Raw genomic sequence first — 16,608 nt, 5'->3', positions numbered from 1 at the left:
GCTCCCAATCATATAGCTTCACTTCAGATAAGGAAGAAATACCAAGTACGGGACCAAGTACCACAGAAAAAATTAAGCTGATTAATAAAACGATTCTGCAAACTTGTAGCCAGATTTAGAATTAATTTGTTATTAAAAAACATCAATATCAAAAAGTACAAAAATTATTTCACAAAACTAATCAAAAAATTCCAATAACAATATTATAACAATATTTTATAATTACCAAAATAAAAGTTGTGAAATATAAATGTAAACATACAGTGTCACAGTTATTAATTACCTGAAAATAATCACCAATTGATTCAAATATTACAATTTAATTACTATAGGCTATATCAATTTTATAAAAAACATCGTTGAATTAGTATTTATGGCAACCATAATTAAGTACGAGCATCAACAAACTGGAGTTAAGTTCTTTACTGAACTATAGAGGGCGTTAACGCACACAACATCGAAACTTATTTTTTTGACTGACTGCAGATTTTGTTCGACACGGTAAGCTTGAATGAATGAAAATAATTGGTTAATCGTGTAGAAATTATGTTTATTATTTACATTATAAAATGCGCGGACAGTAGTAAAGTTGCTGTAGAGTTCAATCACCCGAATGCCCTAAATGACTCTATTTTAGACTCAAAGTTAGGCTAGAATTGACCGGGTGAATATCTTGTTGACTGTTCAAATGAATGTGTAGTGTAGCCTCTACCCTTTAGATTTTGACCATTTTGGCATTAGAGGCCTAGACTCTCTAGGCCTAACTTTAAAATCAATGTACTTTTTATATTCAGTCTAGGCTACTGTGATTTATTAAAAATGTTTTACATGAAGTTCCTCTTTGTTGTCTGTCTAAGCTTCTAGCCATCAATTTAATTATAATTATTTGAATTTAATCATAATCATAAAATTAATTATTGGTTTTTTTTCAGTCATCGGTATTCAACAGAACAAGACAAGATGACATCGTTGAAGCAAAAACTTGAAAACCCTGATGACGAGGAAGATGAGGTATTTTATTATACTCCGCATGTTTCCTATTTGTGTTACTGTCAGACTCCCAACACAAATCCACAGTTACCAACCAACGGTCCCGCATTTCAAAGTGATTTTTAGAAACATGCATTTTGCATAAACACATGCAAGATCATACATTTTTCATGCATTTAGTTAGTTATGCGAGTATTCGTTATCATCACCAAACATATATATTGCAGAAATATGTAGTAGTACTGTACATTTCGCATCCAACCAGCCCTCTGTTTGTAGATAAAGTATAGTAGTATGGAGTGGTGTACCTTGCTTTTTGTGCAACAAAAATGATGGGGGAAACGTGGTACACTTGGTATTATCAATAAACACAATTATTATTATATAATAAACAAGAATAAACGTTATAAAAGAGGCTAAAAAAGTGCTTGATCTTACTAAGACCTCCCCTCAACAAAATGATGTCATTTTAAGTCTCAGGTTGATAACTAAACTATGCAAATCTCTTCATTTCATAATTTTTCATGAAAAGAGCATTAGTTTCTGTAAACCAGAAGGCAATGATTGGGCAATTATTGAAATTTAAGCAACACTACATTACATGTTATATTGTTTGTTTAATCAATGGAGCAATACTATAATTTATTTAAAGCAAAACATTACATTTATTGTTTATTTCATCGTTTCATGGTTTTTATTTCACACAAAACATTGCATTGTCAATAATAAAGTTATAAATTAAATTATTATTACAGCAATAAAACTAATATTTCAGGAATTATAATAATTCCCATCTCTTAATGAGAAAAATAATTATAACATTCATGACATAAAATAACATTCATTGTATTTGTTTGATTTACATTTAAGTTATATTTGGATCATAACTATAGTGGTACATTGAACAATAGTATGCTGTGGTAAATTGCTTTTATGTAATAAAGAATTGGAATTTAGGAATATTAACTGCACCTACGTTACATTTATACAGGGCTGAAAATTAACGGTCGCCCGGTCGCCAATGGCGACCTTTATTTGGTAAGGGCGAGTATTAATTGTGTAATGGTCGACCCGTCTGGCGACTTCCAGAAATTGCATCCACCTACCTTTTATAACTAATCTAGGCCTAGGGTAATAATATATAAGCTAAGTTATAAGCTACAAGCAGTCCCTCGTTTTTAAGGATCGCCAGCGCGATCAACAACCTTCAAGGAGAGCAATATTAATCGCTCCATCTCTCACAGTGCAAGGTTAGGTACCAAACAAGGGGATTCCCCTGCCTGCATTCAAGGGCGAGTTTACTTCATCGCCTCATAGTGCATCCAGTACGGTGTCATAGAAATACCTCCTTTACAGCAACCAATAATTGTTCCTTTTATGCTTACTGGATGTTTTTATGGAACGAGTTTATAAAATATATTTAATTTTAAAAGGAAACATTAATAGGAGGCCTAAATATAATGTTTATTATTTAAAAAGCTTAGGCCTAGTTGTCATTGATGGATTATTTCTTCAAAAGTTCCAACCAATTTTGGTCACTCAAATCCTCCTCAAAACACGTGCTGACGTGTGATGTCATCATCTTCTAGAAGCTCCCTCTCAGCAGAGAGGTAGCTCTCCCCAATTGTGCGTGCATGTGTGACACATGTAAACACGATTAAATATCTTTCTTAATTATTTTAAAATGATACTTTGTAACTTATTATCAATATTTTAATGGCTATTGCATGTTAGAATTGTATAATTTATGAAATACAGGTAGTTTTTTGTCTGATTTCTAGGCCAACAAGCTAGGCTAGAAAAGCTAGGCCTAGGCTAAAGACATGTTGGTCAGGATTCTCCAGGCAGGCAGGCTCCTGAAACCCAATCTAGGCCTACCCAGGCCATATAAAAAATTGGATTGATTTTTTTCAATGACGATCCCCACTGAAAATAAAGATTGTGTGTGAATGTGGGTGTGGGGGGGGGGGGGGGAGAAATTTTGGGGAGAGTAATTTAATTATCAAAAGTAATAAATGATATAATTGGGAGGGGTGGGGATAAATCCCCCCCCCCCCTTGGGGCAAAAAAAAAATTTACAAAAAATTAATAAGGGCCAGCCATTTTTAATAAGGGCGACCATCCTTCAACTTCAACTGGCCCTGCTGGCCACTATGGTTTAAAGGTTAATTTTCAGCCCTGTTTATAGATTAAATACAGCATTTAAAAAGAACAACTATTTTTTATTGCTGTAGGGTAATGGTTTTGTTGAATTGTAGATGAAATGGTTTTGTCAATTGAATGACAGTATTTCGTCTTCATCCATCCAACAGCGACCAAAGTCGCCCATAACAGTATCTAAGACCGTGTTTCTGCAGGCAAAACAAAATTATCGATTCATTTTTTGACCAATAAAGTGCGCATGATCAGTCATTACCAAACAACCAGATGCCCAATCGCTACAATTGGTGCTTCAGGTCAAAGGTTAAAAGTTATTGTATTTATATGATTTGAATTTTTTTTGAGTGGAATCGGTTAAACCCCGTTTCCACAGGTTGTTTAAATCAATTATCAGTTAATTCTCGGTTAATTTTTGGCTGCGGAAACACAGCCATAGTCTATCTATAAGTTTAAAAAATCCAATCTATATCACCTGAGATGTAGCTGTAATTTTCACAATTAAATGATGTTTATGTTCTATTTTTCAGTTTGAAGATGCACTAGAGGAAATTCCAGTGTGAGTATATTAATCTTGTTCAGTTTATTCACACAGTTTTAATTCATATTGTTAAATAATATAATGTATGCCCTGTAATCTGGTGTACTGTGCTTAATTCAGGCAAAATTTATCATAACATTCAGTAGCAGATCCATGATTTTAAAATAGAACAAAATGTGCTGAACTTTAGCTACAGTTCTATTGTATTTAACCACATTTAGGGGTGGGGCAATTGTGTTTTATGTCTTTGAAAATAAAGGAATGTAAATTAGAACTGATCTAGCTTAATGTATACAAATAATTATTTAATGTCCTAATGTGTTATATTAAATGAAACACATAACATTCCCACTATTTGACCTGAAAGTACAGGTTATAGCTGTATTGAAATGGCTGTACCACGGAGCAAACACAATTTGTGTTGCTCCATGGCTGTACCACGGAGCAAACACAATTTCTGTTGCTCCATGGCTGTATCACGGAGAAAACACAATTTCTGTTGCTCCATGGCTGTATAAAGTGGACAAGCTTTAAGATGGTTCCACTTGATCACACTTCAAAACACGCCCACTTTCACAATCAGCTCATTAATTATTCATCATTTCATTTTTTTAAGACGGCTAGAAATAGGAATATTAAGTAGGTTCAAAATCAATACGTTGTCCAATAATTAAAGTATATTGGGCAAATTGGCATGTATACTGCCTAGGATATGCTGGTTAATTCTTAGGATATTGTCGCAAAGATGGTGGAAAGTATAAGTGCAATGCGACGGTAGGAATTTAAGTGTTGTATGTCTATAGATATGCTGACATTGGTTAATTTACATGTCAGTGTCATAGTTGTTGTACTTCATATTCTTCAATTTCAATTATTGATTAGTTGACAACCATGCGTCTGTCATACTTAATTCTTATCAGTTTTAAGTATTGTCTTATTTGTAATATTTCATGTTCATGTATTATAAATGCAGCTCAATTTACGTGTTTTGAATTTCATAACTTTTGTACTTTGATGGATGGGGTTTTAATTGCCTAGTAGCACAGCCTGTCTTGAATTATTTATTTACAAGTCATTGTAGCTTAAACCATCTATTTCTCCAATTAAGACATACTCAATATTGATTAGAATACAATTATTCAACATTTATCATTTCATATATAAATTATATATATTACAAAATAAATCAACATTTTTAATTATTTGTATTTTAAATAAGTACTATCTAGTATTAGGATAAATCGACCTGGAAAATAAATGTTTAACTGCTAATATTGGTAGGTCTTGAGATGCTGTTTGCATTCTGCATCACTTACCCTGGTTGGACTTACCCTGGTAGTGCACCAACCAAGGTAAACTCATGATTCAGGATTTCTGTGTTCTAGGTAGAACTTTAGCATTTTCAATAGCCAAGGGTATTTATCAGATATCATCATCACATCATATCATTAACCATCTTAACACACAACAGTAAAAACAGTACAAACATAAATAATACCATGTAAATGTTATAACAAAAATAACAGTTTAAAGGTTCATACTTTAAATTATGAGAGAAACTTATAAGATAAAACATTAAAAATGTTTTGCCCACCTGAAAAATAATTCTTAAAAGAATTTTTTATTGAATATACTGTAGTTATGAATTTCTGTCAGGCAATGGGTTTTTGGTTAAATTTAACCATTATTTTGTCTTTATAAGTAAAATTATTATTTTTTATTCGTTTTGCTGAATGTCATTCAATATAATATAAATTGGTTGGTTGGTTTTTTATCATTAATATGGGCAAAATAATTTAATTTCTAAACTCTGGAATGTAGATATTTGACTGAATAGACCAAGTAACGGCTATATAATAATTAATGCTATTTCTGTCATGTTCCTAATGTGCTGTAAGCACTAAGTAGAATGCTTAAATATTCAGTGTAAAGTAAGCCTCACTGCGTCACATAGTTTGTCATACAATAGACAGCATACTGTAGTTAAAGTGCTGTATACCCTTTACATAATGAGATAAATAAATAATAGTCTATAGTAGTAATACTAAATTACAAATGATACAAAATTATAATTACATTCAAAACTCAGATAATTTATTTGTGACAAACCTGTCCAATGTTTTTACAGTTTTCTATTCATATTTTATCAGTTTATATTAAACTATTGTAACAGTGTAAAGGCCTATATATAATCACAAATGTTTATGGATATTATGCTAATTATATTGTAGTTATGGTATCCTACTAAAGCACTGGAAAGCAGTGCTTAAAATTGTAAATTTCAATCAACCACTCTTAAGAACAGTAATGCACTGCTACTAGCATGTAATGAATTGCTACTCTAAACTCCGCAAAGCAGTACGTTAGCTTTTAGTAAATCATTATTAAAAACTTTTATTGATAAATTGTGAATTTTGCAATAAAACTGTAAATATCAGCAGATAAATATAATTGTTTAATAAATACCTCAAAATAAAAACATGCTTTAATAATAATTGTAAAAGAAACATACTAAAATACAGTTATATTTTTTAGTGAATGTAAATTCAATTGTAAAAATATACAAAAGGCAGCAGATTATGGTATAAACTCAACTCTCCTAACCCTTGGCTGGCCCAACAATCCCACTGGCCCAATAATCCCACTGGCCCAACAATCCCACTGGCCCAACAATCCCACTGGCCCAACAATCCCACTGGTCCAACAATCCCACTGGCCCAATAATCCCACCTGCCCAACAATCCCACTGGCCCAAAATGCACGATTTTCCAGAAAGTCTGAAGGCATTTTTAATTTCATTTGACCTAAAATACTGTTTTTTTGTGGAAAGTCTCCAGTTTACCACTAGAGCTAAGCTGATGGTACAAAATAGTGAAGCAATATATATAAATACATGTTGTGAAAGTACTGTAAATACTATGTGAAGTTTTCAATTAATCCATAATAAGACAAATTATACGGTACGCTTTCATAAAGACAATTTGATATTGATTGTGATTATTTAAAATACAATTCATGCAAGAGTTCAAGGCAATCCATTTATGGCTATTGTTTATTTAATTTAATCATACATACTAAAGTCATGTTTACACTTGGTATATGAAGAAAGAAAAAAAATAGCACACTTGTGTTATTTAATACCTTCATTCATTTGTTTGGATTAAAGTCATGTAACTTGGTATTAGTATAAGATTAGATTTCAAAAAGATTTTCATTATAGTCAATACATAAAATTAAAATAATATGTATTTTTCTAAACTTAACTCCATGTATCTACTTATTCCTTATTCATATATTATTTATTTAAAACCAAAAAAAAAGGAAATTGGATTATTTGCTTATTTAAAATTAGTGTAAAAATAGTTTTTGTACTTTGCAGGGCAACCGAGATGGACTTGGAGACTGCGATTGAAGAATGTACAATTGCTCTCAACTTATTTTTTAACAACCATTTTAACGATGCTAAAATGAGGATGAGACCATGGTTAGTACTCATTTTAACAAATATTTCTAATTTAATATTTTATATATATGTTCTATGGTTCTGAATAGTGAAAATGATCTTGTACTACAAACTATCTGTTATAATCTTCAAATGTCTTCACTAAATGGGAACAAATCCTATTTTATGTGATTTTCCGTTTTGTATTGTTTGTTGTATATATGGAATATTTATTCTGAAGTGATCAATCAATCAATATGGAAAAACTACAGGCAGTCAATGTGTTTTATATTCTAGCAGATGATAATGTAATAATTTTGTAAAGAATTTGAAGCAAGCAGTTTGTTTTGTAATATAGTGAATGTATTATGAACAGACTGATTTACATAAGCACTTAATGGATAAACTGCATCAGTGTGTGCTTACGAGTCCTAGTGAGATGCTACAGGTCATAGCTTAATTAATTGAATACATAACTTAAAGAATTTTCATCATCAGTTTTTAATTATTAATTTCAGGGCACAAGACAGTATGTACCATGCTCTTGGTTATGGAACCATTTGTTTTTTACAAGCCATTATGACCTTTGACCCACAAGATATACAAGATGCTGTAACATGGATTAAGAATGCTGTAGAAGTCTGTCATAGATGTCGTAAACGTCAGAATGTTGTCAAGTCAGTCATGTCCTCAATGGTTAGAATGGTTCAGCGACCAAACTTTAACACATACACTGATGGTCAGTAACCCCTTGTCATTTACTATCATTAATATTTTTCAGTTGTCTGTCATTTGTTATCAAACACAAACAGTAAGATTATTCTACAGGTTTGAAAGATTGAGTGATTTGATTCTCTTCCTCATTGATTGATTGATTAACTTTATTTGGATCTCATACATCAAATACAAAAAAATTCTAAATATAACTAACACAAAAATGATAAATAAAATATATTTATTAGAATTAGGCATATATCATAACATCATTGAATTTTCACTAATGTTGTACTATGGCCAATGTATATAATTAACTAGACATGAAACTCGTCACTTTGACGAGTTAGTTATCCGCTCGACAAACGCCACATGCACGTCATACGTTAGAATATTGCACACAGAAAAATATTAAGGCATTATGACCAGAACTGAAGAATATGATATGTTATTTCTGAATTCTGTTATTTTGTGTCATATACATAGTATACACAGTACAATCTGTATACATATCACAAACAGTGTAAAATAGGTGAAATTACGGGACCCGTATTTTGTTGTAATTTTTAACATCTTGACGGTTTCAAAATGAAATGCAAAAGTAGAAATTTCAGAATGAAATTATCTCAGCAACAACATATTAACGTGTAGAAGAAATTTGAATACGTGAAATATTGATGCGCGCTCTTTTAAATGTAATGAAATATAACGCAAAAGATGAAAATACGACTTTTTTTATATAACTGGCCATATGATGACGTCACAACATTCGATTGGCACAATTTTCACATGATTTTGTATCTACAATACAATAGCTTCCTGAAAACGTTTTAATCGTGATTATCACATTTTATTCTTACGAGCTATAACAGATTAAAATTTACTGTAAAGATGAAATTAATGACCAAAGTAATTTAAATTTTTAGGCATGATGACGTTAAAAAAATTAAAAAAATTTTAATTCATGCAAAAGTTAGTTGATTGACCTAGAATATATTAAAATCGGGGTGAAAATGGACAACGAATAAGTGGAGATGCGCTCTATTAAATGTGATGAGCTATGACGAAAGAGACAAAAATCCTATATTTTATATTCGCGTGGCCATACGATGACGTCACAATGTCCGGTTAGCCATATTAATGTATGATCCGATATCTACAACTCATCAACTTCCAGAATATGTAATTAAAAAAAAGTTCCCCATGTAGTTTAGAATCTATGAATGTTTAAAAATAGGCATAATTTTGACGAATTTTTGAACTTTTTCACCAAAAACGCGTGCAAATTATCTAATTCGACGTGCTCGTATGACGTAATTTTAAGTCGAAATTGTTTAAAATTTGGTAACATTACTAGAAAAGGCTGAAAAAACATAAATCACGCGAAAAAAATATGTTTTTAACGCTACGTGTGCACCGCGTGCGTAAAAATTTTCGCGCGCGTGGGAATTTTTGACATGCTCAAAATGACATGAAACGCATAGAAAGTTGATCAGAAGTTGATTTTTCGCTTTCTAAAATTTTAAACGCGCGTACGCGCGTAACTTCTTGTTAAACATGCTATTTTTAATCCATAGAAAGTTTGCGCTTGATATGACTTAAATTTTCACAAAGTGTCAAAACAAAATTATGTTTGGTTTTTAGTCTATGATCAATCATTGAAATTCATAAAATCGCGCGTAAGTCACGTTGCGCAACTCTGACGTCATTCAAAAATAGGAGGTGCACAAGTTCATGTAAATGTCGATATGTTGACAAAGTTACGATATGTTCTGTTTACACGTTTTAGAGAAACGCGACGCACAAAAATGACAGAAAGAAAGAAGTATAATACAGGAAAAAAAAAAAAATTGGATGAAACAGGACGATTACAAGGAGTTATCCGCTACTAAGCGGATAACTAATAATGTCTGTACAGTAATTATCCATTTTATTTTTACTTTTCTTTTAATATTTTACTTATTGTGTACGTCTGATTTTGTTTATATGATCCACCAGTGATATCAGTACTACAATACTGAAGGTGTCTTCACAATATAGACAGAAATAAATAAATTCATTATACTCTCGTCATAGTAGCCGAGATGAAAATATTATGTTATTTATTGTTATTTTAGAGGAGGTACATGGTGAACTGTGCTATGCTGAATCATTGTTACAGAGAGCTATGATGTCATTTATTCAGGATGAGAATTTGGTCAGTTTTATTAAAGGTGGAATGAAGATTAGAAGTTGCTATAGTTCCTACAAGTAAGCACAGTTAAACATCAAGACACTGATACTCATTGGCTTTATTCGTGTACATTAACAGGGCCATAGCCAGCAGGAGGCAGATGAGGTGCTTGCCTTGTCTGAAAATTTCAATTTTCACCACAAATTTTCACCACCAACCCCAATTCCCCAGAACAGATCGTCATGTATTTATAATTATATTTAAACCATCTTTGCCTCGGCTGTTTTTAAGCTCCCCCTACGACCTTGATTAAGACTAGATAACATAAAGTTGATAAGTAGATTGCTCCCGCTACGACCTTCATTAAGACTAGATAACATAAAGTTGATAAGTAGATTTATTGGAAAATTAATGATATTTGAATTTGTTACTATAAGGGAATGTGTTAACTTTTTGGAAAGTCGTAATTGGCGTGATGAACGGTCCAGAACACATTATGAAAGTGGTGTCAAACTGGGTATAGGTACTTTTAATCTGGTAAGATCCACTTTTATGACTTTTATTTAATTTGGATTTATGAAACGTCAAATAAGAAGTTATGTGATTTTATGTGGTTTACCACTCATAACACATTTGCCGTCTTCTGCTCTTAGTACACCAGGAGACTGATCTCTTATTGGTAAACTTTCTACCATTACATGTGTGAATACCACTAAAAGAAGTGTGTTAATAAATATGTATTAATAAAACTATTAAGTAATATTATTTGCATTTTGTACAGATGATATCTATGCTTCCAAAGAAAATTCTACGATTACTGGAATTTGTTGGATTTTCAGGAAACAGGGTTGGTAAAATTTTGAAACTACATTTATACAATTTAACATTTCTATGTAAAATATTTTAATTATTGTTATATGCGTATGCCTCTCGACGCTTTCCACTATTTTAAGCCATAACGCAAATGCTTAGAATTATACAGTACTTACAAAAGAAGAACTGTGTACAGACAAAAGGCATTCATCTTTTGTTAAGCTCAAAATAAATCATTTTTACCATAAATTCATGAAGATTAATGCAGTATTTGAATCATCATTTCCTCTCTCTCGCTTAACACATAAACAAACCACAGAAAAACCTTTATTTTTTTTGGTAGGAATTTGGACTTGCAGAATTAGAAAAAGGACGAGTTCTTCAGAGTTTACGAGCTCCTCTATGCTCTTCTGTGCTTATCTGCTTCCACTCAATCATCACACATGTATTTGGTATGCTAAAACCATATTCATTGTTTTTATTGTTTAACTCAAGTTACTAGTGAAATGTATCATATTTTTCATATATCTATGAAAGTGAATCAGATATTAATTCTTGGTGTAAGTGTAGTTGATACTTCAGCTGTTGAACATTAGTACTCCTGTCTATTGCATTACCAAGGTCAATTTTGCTGCAGAATAAATCAAATCTGTAAAAATACAAATATTATAAGCAGTTTTCACATGCTTAACATGGTAACTGAGAGATATTTATTTTAATGATTTTCTACATGTTTTTACAATTCCAAAAATAATAATTGCATGGTTGATGTTTTGAAATAAAATCAATACCTTAGACATTGTGTATTTTTCAATGAATGATGATTAGTTACAATTAAAAAATTTAGATACTTTTCAGAATTTAAAATGGTAAAATTCTGTACTTAGTGTTATTTAAAAAAACCTTTTACATAGCCATGCTGAATATATTGAGGATTGCAGTTTAATCAATAAATGATTGAAACACTGTACAAATCATAAATGTATATTTTTTTATTAGGAACTGCGGATGGTGATCGTGAGTATGCCAGACGTGTTCTTGCACCTTGCTTAGACCTCTACCCCAATGGAGCCTTGTTTCTGTTTTATGCTGGAAGAGTTGAAGAAATATCTGGAAATATAGATGTGGTTAGATAATATTTTGATTTATTCAGTTCCTTGTTTCTTTCTATTTGTTAACTGACCACAAATAATAATGTTCTAGGTGTGTCCAGAGTTTTGTAAGAGCTTACCACAAGAAACTATTTTTTTTGCTGCTACAGAGCACACACTAAATATTGGACTTGGAAAATAAAAAGAATACAATTACAAACAAGCAATGATATGTATTTTTAAAAATATATTTTAGTCTACTCCGTAACATGTTATTATTACACTGAAACAGGGGTCACTACTTAAAGTTCAATGAACTTACTGTGACCTCAGTCCACCCATAAAGGAGAAGAAAGAATACAACATAATAATACTAATATTAAAACATTCTCTAAGAATACATTGAGCCTACTGTATAAGTTTAAGCAGTACAAACCAACAACATACACATTTTTCATTGACAGTATAACATGAATAACGGTGCTTTACTTTACATTCTTACATAGAAAATAAGACATTTTCTAAAACAACTAGTGCCATAATCTTAGTAATTGGTAATACAACATTTCAGGCTATTGAGAAATTTGAACAATGTATTGAAGCCCAGCAAGAATGGAAACAGTTCCATCATCTTTGTTTCTGGGAGCTGATGTGGTGTCATGCATTCAAATTGGATTGGTTAAATGCCAGTAAATATGCTGAGAAACTTTGTCAGGAAAGTAGATGGTCTAAGGTAAGATACAAATTGTAAAAGTAACGCCATACTGGTCTTTGAAAATAACCAAATGTGGATACTACTCCAGTTTAATACATTTACCTAATTAATTAATTTCGGCACCTCTATTTAAACGTCAACTTAAAACTTTTCGTTTTAATTACTAGTATTGTTAGGCGCTCTGTTCTTTGTAGAGGGCGCCATATAAAAACTTGTATAGAATAGAATTATTCTGCACATTTACTTCATACCCAAGAAATGTAATCATTCAAGTTGCTGGATCTTTTAGATTGCTTTTATAATGATAATTTTTAATATTTTTTTTAATTGTTTTTGTATGCTAATTTATTTAGAGCACATACTATTATCAACAAGCCTCATTCCTTACCATGTGTCCTGAACAATCACAAGTAAAACACGAGCAGATTATGGAGATGTATGGTAAAGTTGAGAAGTATAAACAACGCATTGCTGGCAAGTCTGTACCTTATGAAAAGTTTGCAGTTCACAAAGCTAAAAAGTTTAGCTCATATGGGACGCATAACTCCTTAGCCGGCTTGGTTAGTATTTAGAAAATATTATAATAAACTTAAATAACATAAATTTATACTTAAAATCCCAAGACTGAAACTCAAGTCATAAATGTTAAATCTATAAATATAACCTTAAATATGTGTCTTGGCCTGTAAAAACATCTTAGCCTAATTCTGCGAAGTACATGTACAAGTAATCAAATATGAACATTTAAAAGTATTTTGTCATTATTTTCAAACAGTATTTTGTCAGTATGCTAGATGTTATTTTCTAAATTGCAAATGTGTTTATATTGTACTAGGAATTGATCTATGTGTGGAATGGGTTCACCATATTGGGAACAAACAAAGACCTTTTGGAACCAGTTATGAATCTTTTGGAAACTAAATTAAGAAAGATTGTTCAGACCAAAGGTAAGAGCAATTTCCATTTTTGATAGAGCTGGAATTCCACTTTTTGAAACAATTAATTCCATATCTTATAACTATTTTTTTTTTCATAATTTATATACTACCATATTTCTATGTGTACTTTAAAATTATTGTTTCTCTTTTATAACAGAGGCAAAATTACTGTACACACAACGGACATGTTGTAGAATAGCAATAACATTCATTGCATAATTACACCTTAATATTACCAAATGATATTAGATACATCTGATGCCTCACATTTAATTTAATGCCTTTGTTCATGATTAAATGATGTTTATTGTATTTCAACAGATAGTAACCCGAATTACTATGATTCATACGGCTTGGCAATGCTTCTCAAAGGAATGTGTCTGCGTTACTTAAAAAGACCTTCACAGGCTGAACTTTGTTTCCAAGAAGTCAACTATCAGTAAGTATTTCAATTTCAACCTTGTTTTTTTCTCCGTTTGGTTTCTGTATACTAATAATATTGTTCCAAGAACCAGTATTTATATAGAGATGCAATATTTAGTTTCAGTGAGCATTTTCGATATAATTTGCTTGCTTTTGTTTTCAGTGAGGAGCGATTTAGACATGAGAATTACCTTGCACCATACTCACTTGTCGAACTGGCGTTGCTTTACATGGATTATGGTCGTGACCAGGAAGCCAAGCAATATTTGAAAAAAGCAAGGTAAGTTCTGCCAACTTGCGATTTGTTCCAATCTAAAACTAAGCACATAAAATTGTTCAGTTTACAACAACTAATAAGCTCTGTCGAAAAGTCATGTATAACAGAAGTCCCCCAATCTATTCATTACTAAATCTAAAACCTTTAATAATCTGAGAGTAAAGCAATGTGCCACTTAGACACTCGACCCTACTACTTTATTTTTTAAAACCTAATGTGATATTGTAAAAGATATTGTATAATATTTTTCCTTATTTAGGCACAACTACAGGAAGTATCCTTTAGAGAATCGCTTACATTTCCGAATGCATTCAGCAATGAATGCAATCAAGAAAAAGATGGGCGACCTCAATGGCGATCTGGATGATGATGAAATCGACACTGCTAGTCTCCAAGGAGCCGCATCTAATGCTTCTGAATTGAGAGCTGAAGCAGAAAAGTGCAGTTTAAATCTGTCAGATAGTGTGAGTCTGGATTCAAGAAATGATATTATTTCTAATAGTAGTGCTAAAGGTCATAGGTTGTCAAATGGAGATCAAAGGTTAAATAGTCTACCTGCTGTATAAGATGTATTAAAATATTTATTGTGGTGTTTACCATAGAGTTGTATATAAAACTAGAGAGAGTGAAGTAAATAAGTTGATGTTACAAAGAGGTACATTATTATGAGACGAATATTTTGTACCTCTTTGTACAAGAAGTTGCTTTACAGCCAATAGATCCTGGATTTTACTTTTTATATAAAACAATATATCTGTACAAAATATGAAAGAATTGAAATACGGTAATGAAGATATGATACATATAGTGAAAGGGGATATGATATATATATATATGTATAATGTTTTAATTCTTTTTTCTTGTAAACATTTAATTTATTCCCATAATTAAATAACTTGCTGATTGAAATATATTGAAAATCATGTTAGACTTAAATAAATGATTGAATACGAATGAAAATATAGTTGAATACAAGTAAACCACCATAATAGAGACACATTATTTTTGTATTAAATTCAATTGTCAACAAGAATATTTAATTCTCAATTTCTACATTAAGTATTAGTAGAAAAGTGTGCACATGAAGAATATTCTTACTATCATGCACTACACTATGTATATCCTTTGGTTTATGTGTCATATGCCATACTTTATTCCAATCCATCCCTTATAACACACTAGCTATGTATATCCTTTGGTTTATGTGTCATATGCCATACTTTATTCCAATCCATCCCTTATAACACACTAGCTATGTCTATCCTTTGTTTTATGTATCATATACCTTATTCCAATCCATCCCCCCTCCCCATGATTAAGTGTTACATTACATTACTTAGTTCATAACTTATTATTTAATTATTATGACACACCTATAATCTGTCCTTGCCATTTGGATACATATCTCATGCTATGCTTTATTCCGATCCATGTTTAAGTAGCTTACTCCTTACTATTAATATTTAGTTGAAAACTTTATTTACTGTATAAGTCAAGTTTGTAGTTGCTTATTTGTTAATAAGTATTAGCTAATATGCTGACAAACTTTTTTTTACAAATGACAATAATGTTGAACCGCCAATAGTTTAGTTTTATCTTTGTTGTGCCATGTCATAGAATTCTATGTAAATTATCTCTGTTATTTATTTGCATAATTATAAATGTGAAATGCATATACAGGTGGTGTATCTGCTGTGTAGTTATTACAATTGCTAGTGCAATAATGAATGTTTTGTTTCTAATCATAGTGATAGTTTTATATACTACATATTTATTTATAAATAGATAATATTACAATACATTTTTGTAGGACATTAATATTTAGAAAATAACCTCATTTGTAAAGAAACCCAAGCATATAATACATTCAAGATGTAGATTGATTTTAAAGGAATGGATTTTCACTGAATTTGAACCCCAATCCTTAAGGTTAAACGATATAAGACCACCAAGACACAGGACCACAAATTACTATATAAATGTAGGTAAATGTTGACTGTTGTAAGTAGGGTACTTTGTCTAGTATTTATTCTGCTAAGATTAATTTTGATGTGGCAATAAATCAAGAGTTTTAGCCTTGACTTTATGTCTGTATATTTGATAATAAACTGCAGTGGTGGAATCAGTTTGTGTTGTTTACTTTGTGACCAAAGAGTGGCGCTGCTCATTTATATTCAAGAGAACGGAAGCATTAAGAAACTGTACCATGCGGTAGCTTATAGTTTACTACGGATGACAAAATGGTTTTTTTCGAAACTCGGACTGGGCATTCGCACACCCCGAAGCACATCCGGAAAAAGAGTCTGAAAACATTTTCTGATAAATATTGAGATG

General features: G+C 31.3%; 1 protein-coding gene across 3 annotated transcripts; it reads left to right on the top strand.

Annotated features, from left to right (window-relative positions):
- Window positions 1-488: 488 nt before the first annotated feature.
- Window positions 489-16,389, top strand: LOC140051839 (tetratricopeptide repeat protein 39B-like). 3 transcript variants are annotated; one of them, XM_072097161.1, is made up of 16 exons: window positions 489-501; window positions 933-1,011; window positions 3,678-3,706; window positions 7,068-7,172; window positions 7,649-7,869; window positions 9,962-10,094; window positions 10,455-10,554; window positions 10,799-10,864; window positions 11,174-11,282; window positions 11,830-11,957; window positions 12,493-12,654; window positions 12,990-13,196; window positions 13,472-13,583; window positions 13,896-14,013; window positions 14,161-14,277; window positions 14,534-16,389. In XM_072097161.1, the coding sequence occupies exons 2-16, from the start codon at window positions 961-963 to the stop codon at window positions 14,838-14,840; spliced, it is 1,965 nt and encodes a 654-aa protein (XP_071953262.1). In that variant the 5' UTR covers window positions 489-501; window positions 933-960; the 3' UTR covers window positions 14,841-16,389. The 3 variants fall into 3 exon arrangements, with proteins under 3 accessions (XP_071953262.1, XP_071953263.1, XP_071953264.1); XM_072097162.1 differs by lacking the exon at window positions 489-501 and adding an exon at window positions 653-664; XM_072097163.1 differs by lacking the exons at window positions 489-501; window positions 933-1,011; window positions 3,678-3,706 and adding an exon at window positions 4,323-4,462.
- Window positions 16,390-16,608: the final 219 nt, after the last annotated feature.

Source organism: Antedon mediterranea, chromosome 6 (assembly GCF_964355755.1).
Source record: "Antedon mediterranea chromosome 6, ecAntMedi1.1, whole genome shotgun sequence".
Taxonomy (NCBI): domain Eukaryota; kingdom Metazoa; phylum Echinodermata; class Crinoidea; order Comatulida; family Antedonidae; genus Antedon; species Antedon mediterranea.
The sequence above is the reverse complement of the archived record's forward strand: the minus strand, read 5'-3'. Positions and strand labels throughout refer to the sequence as shown.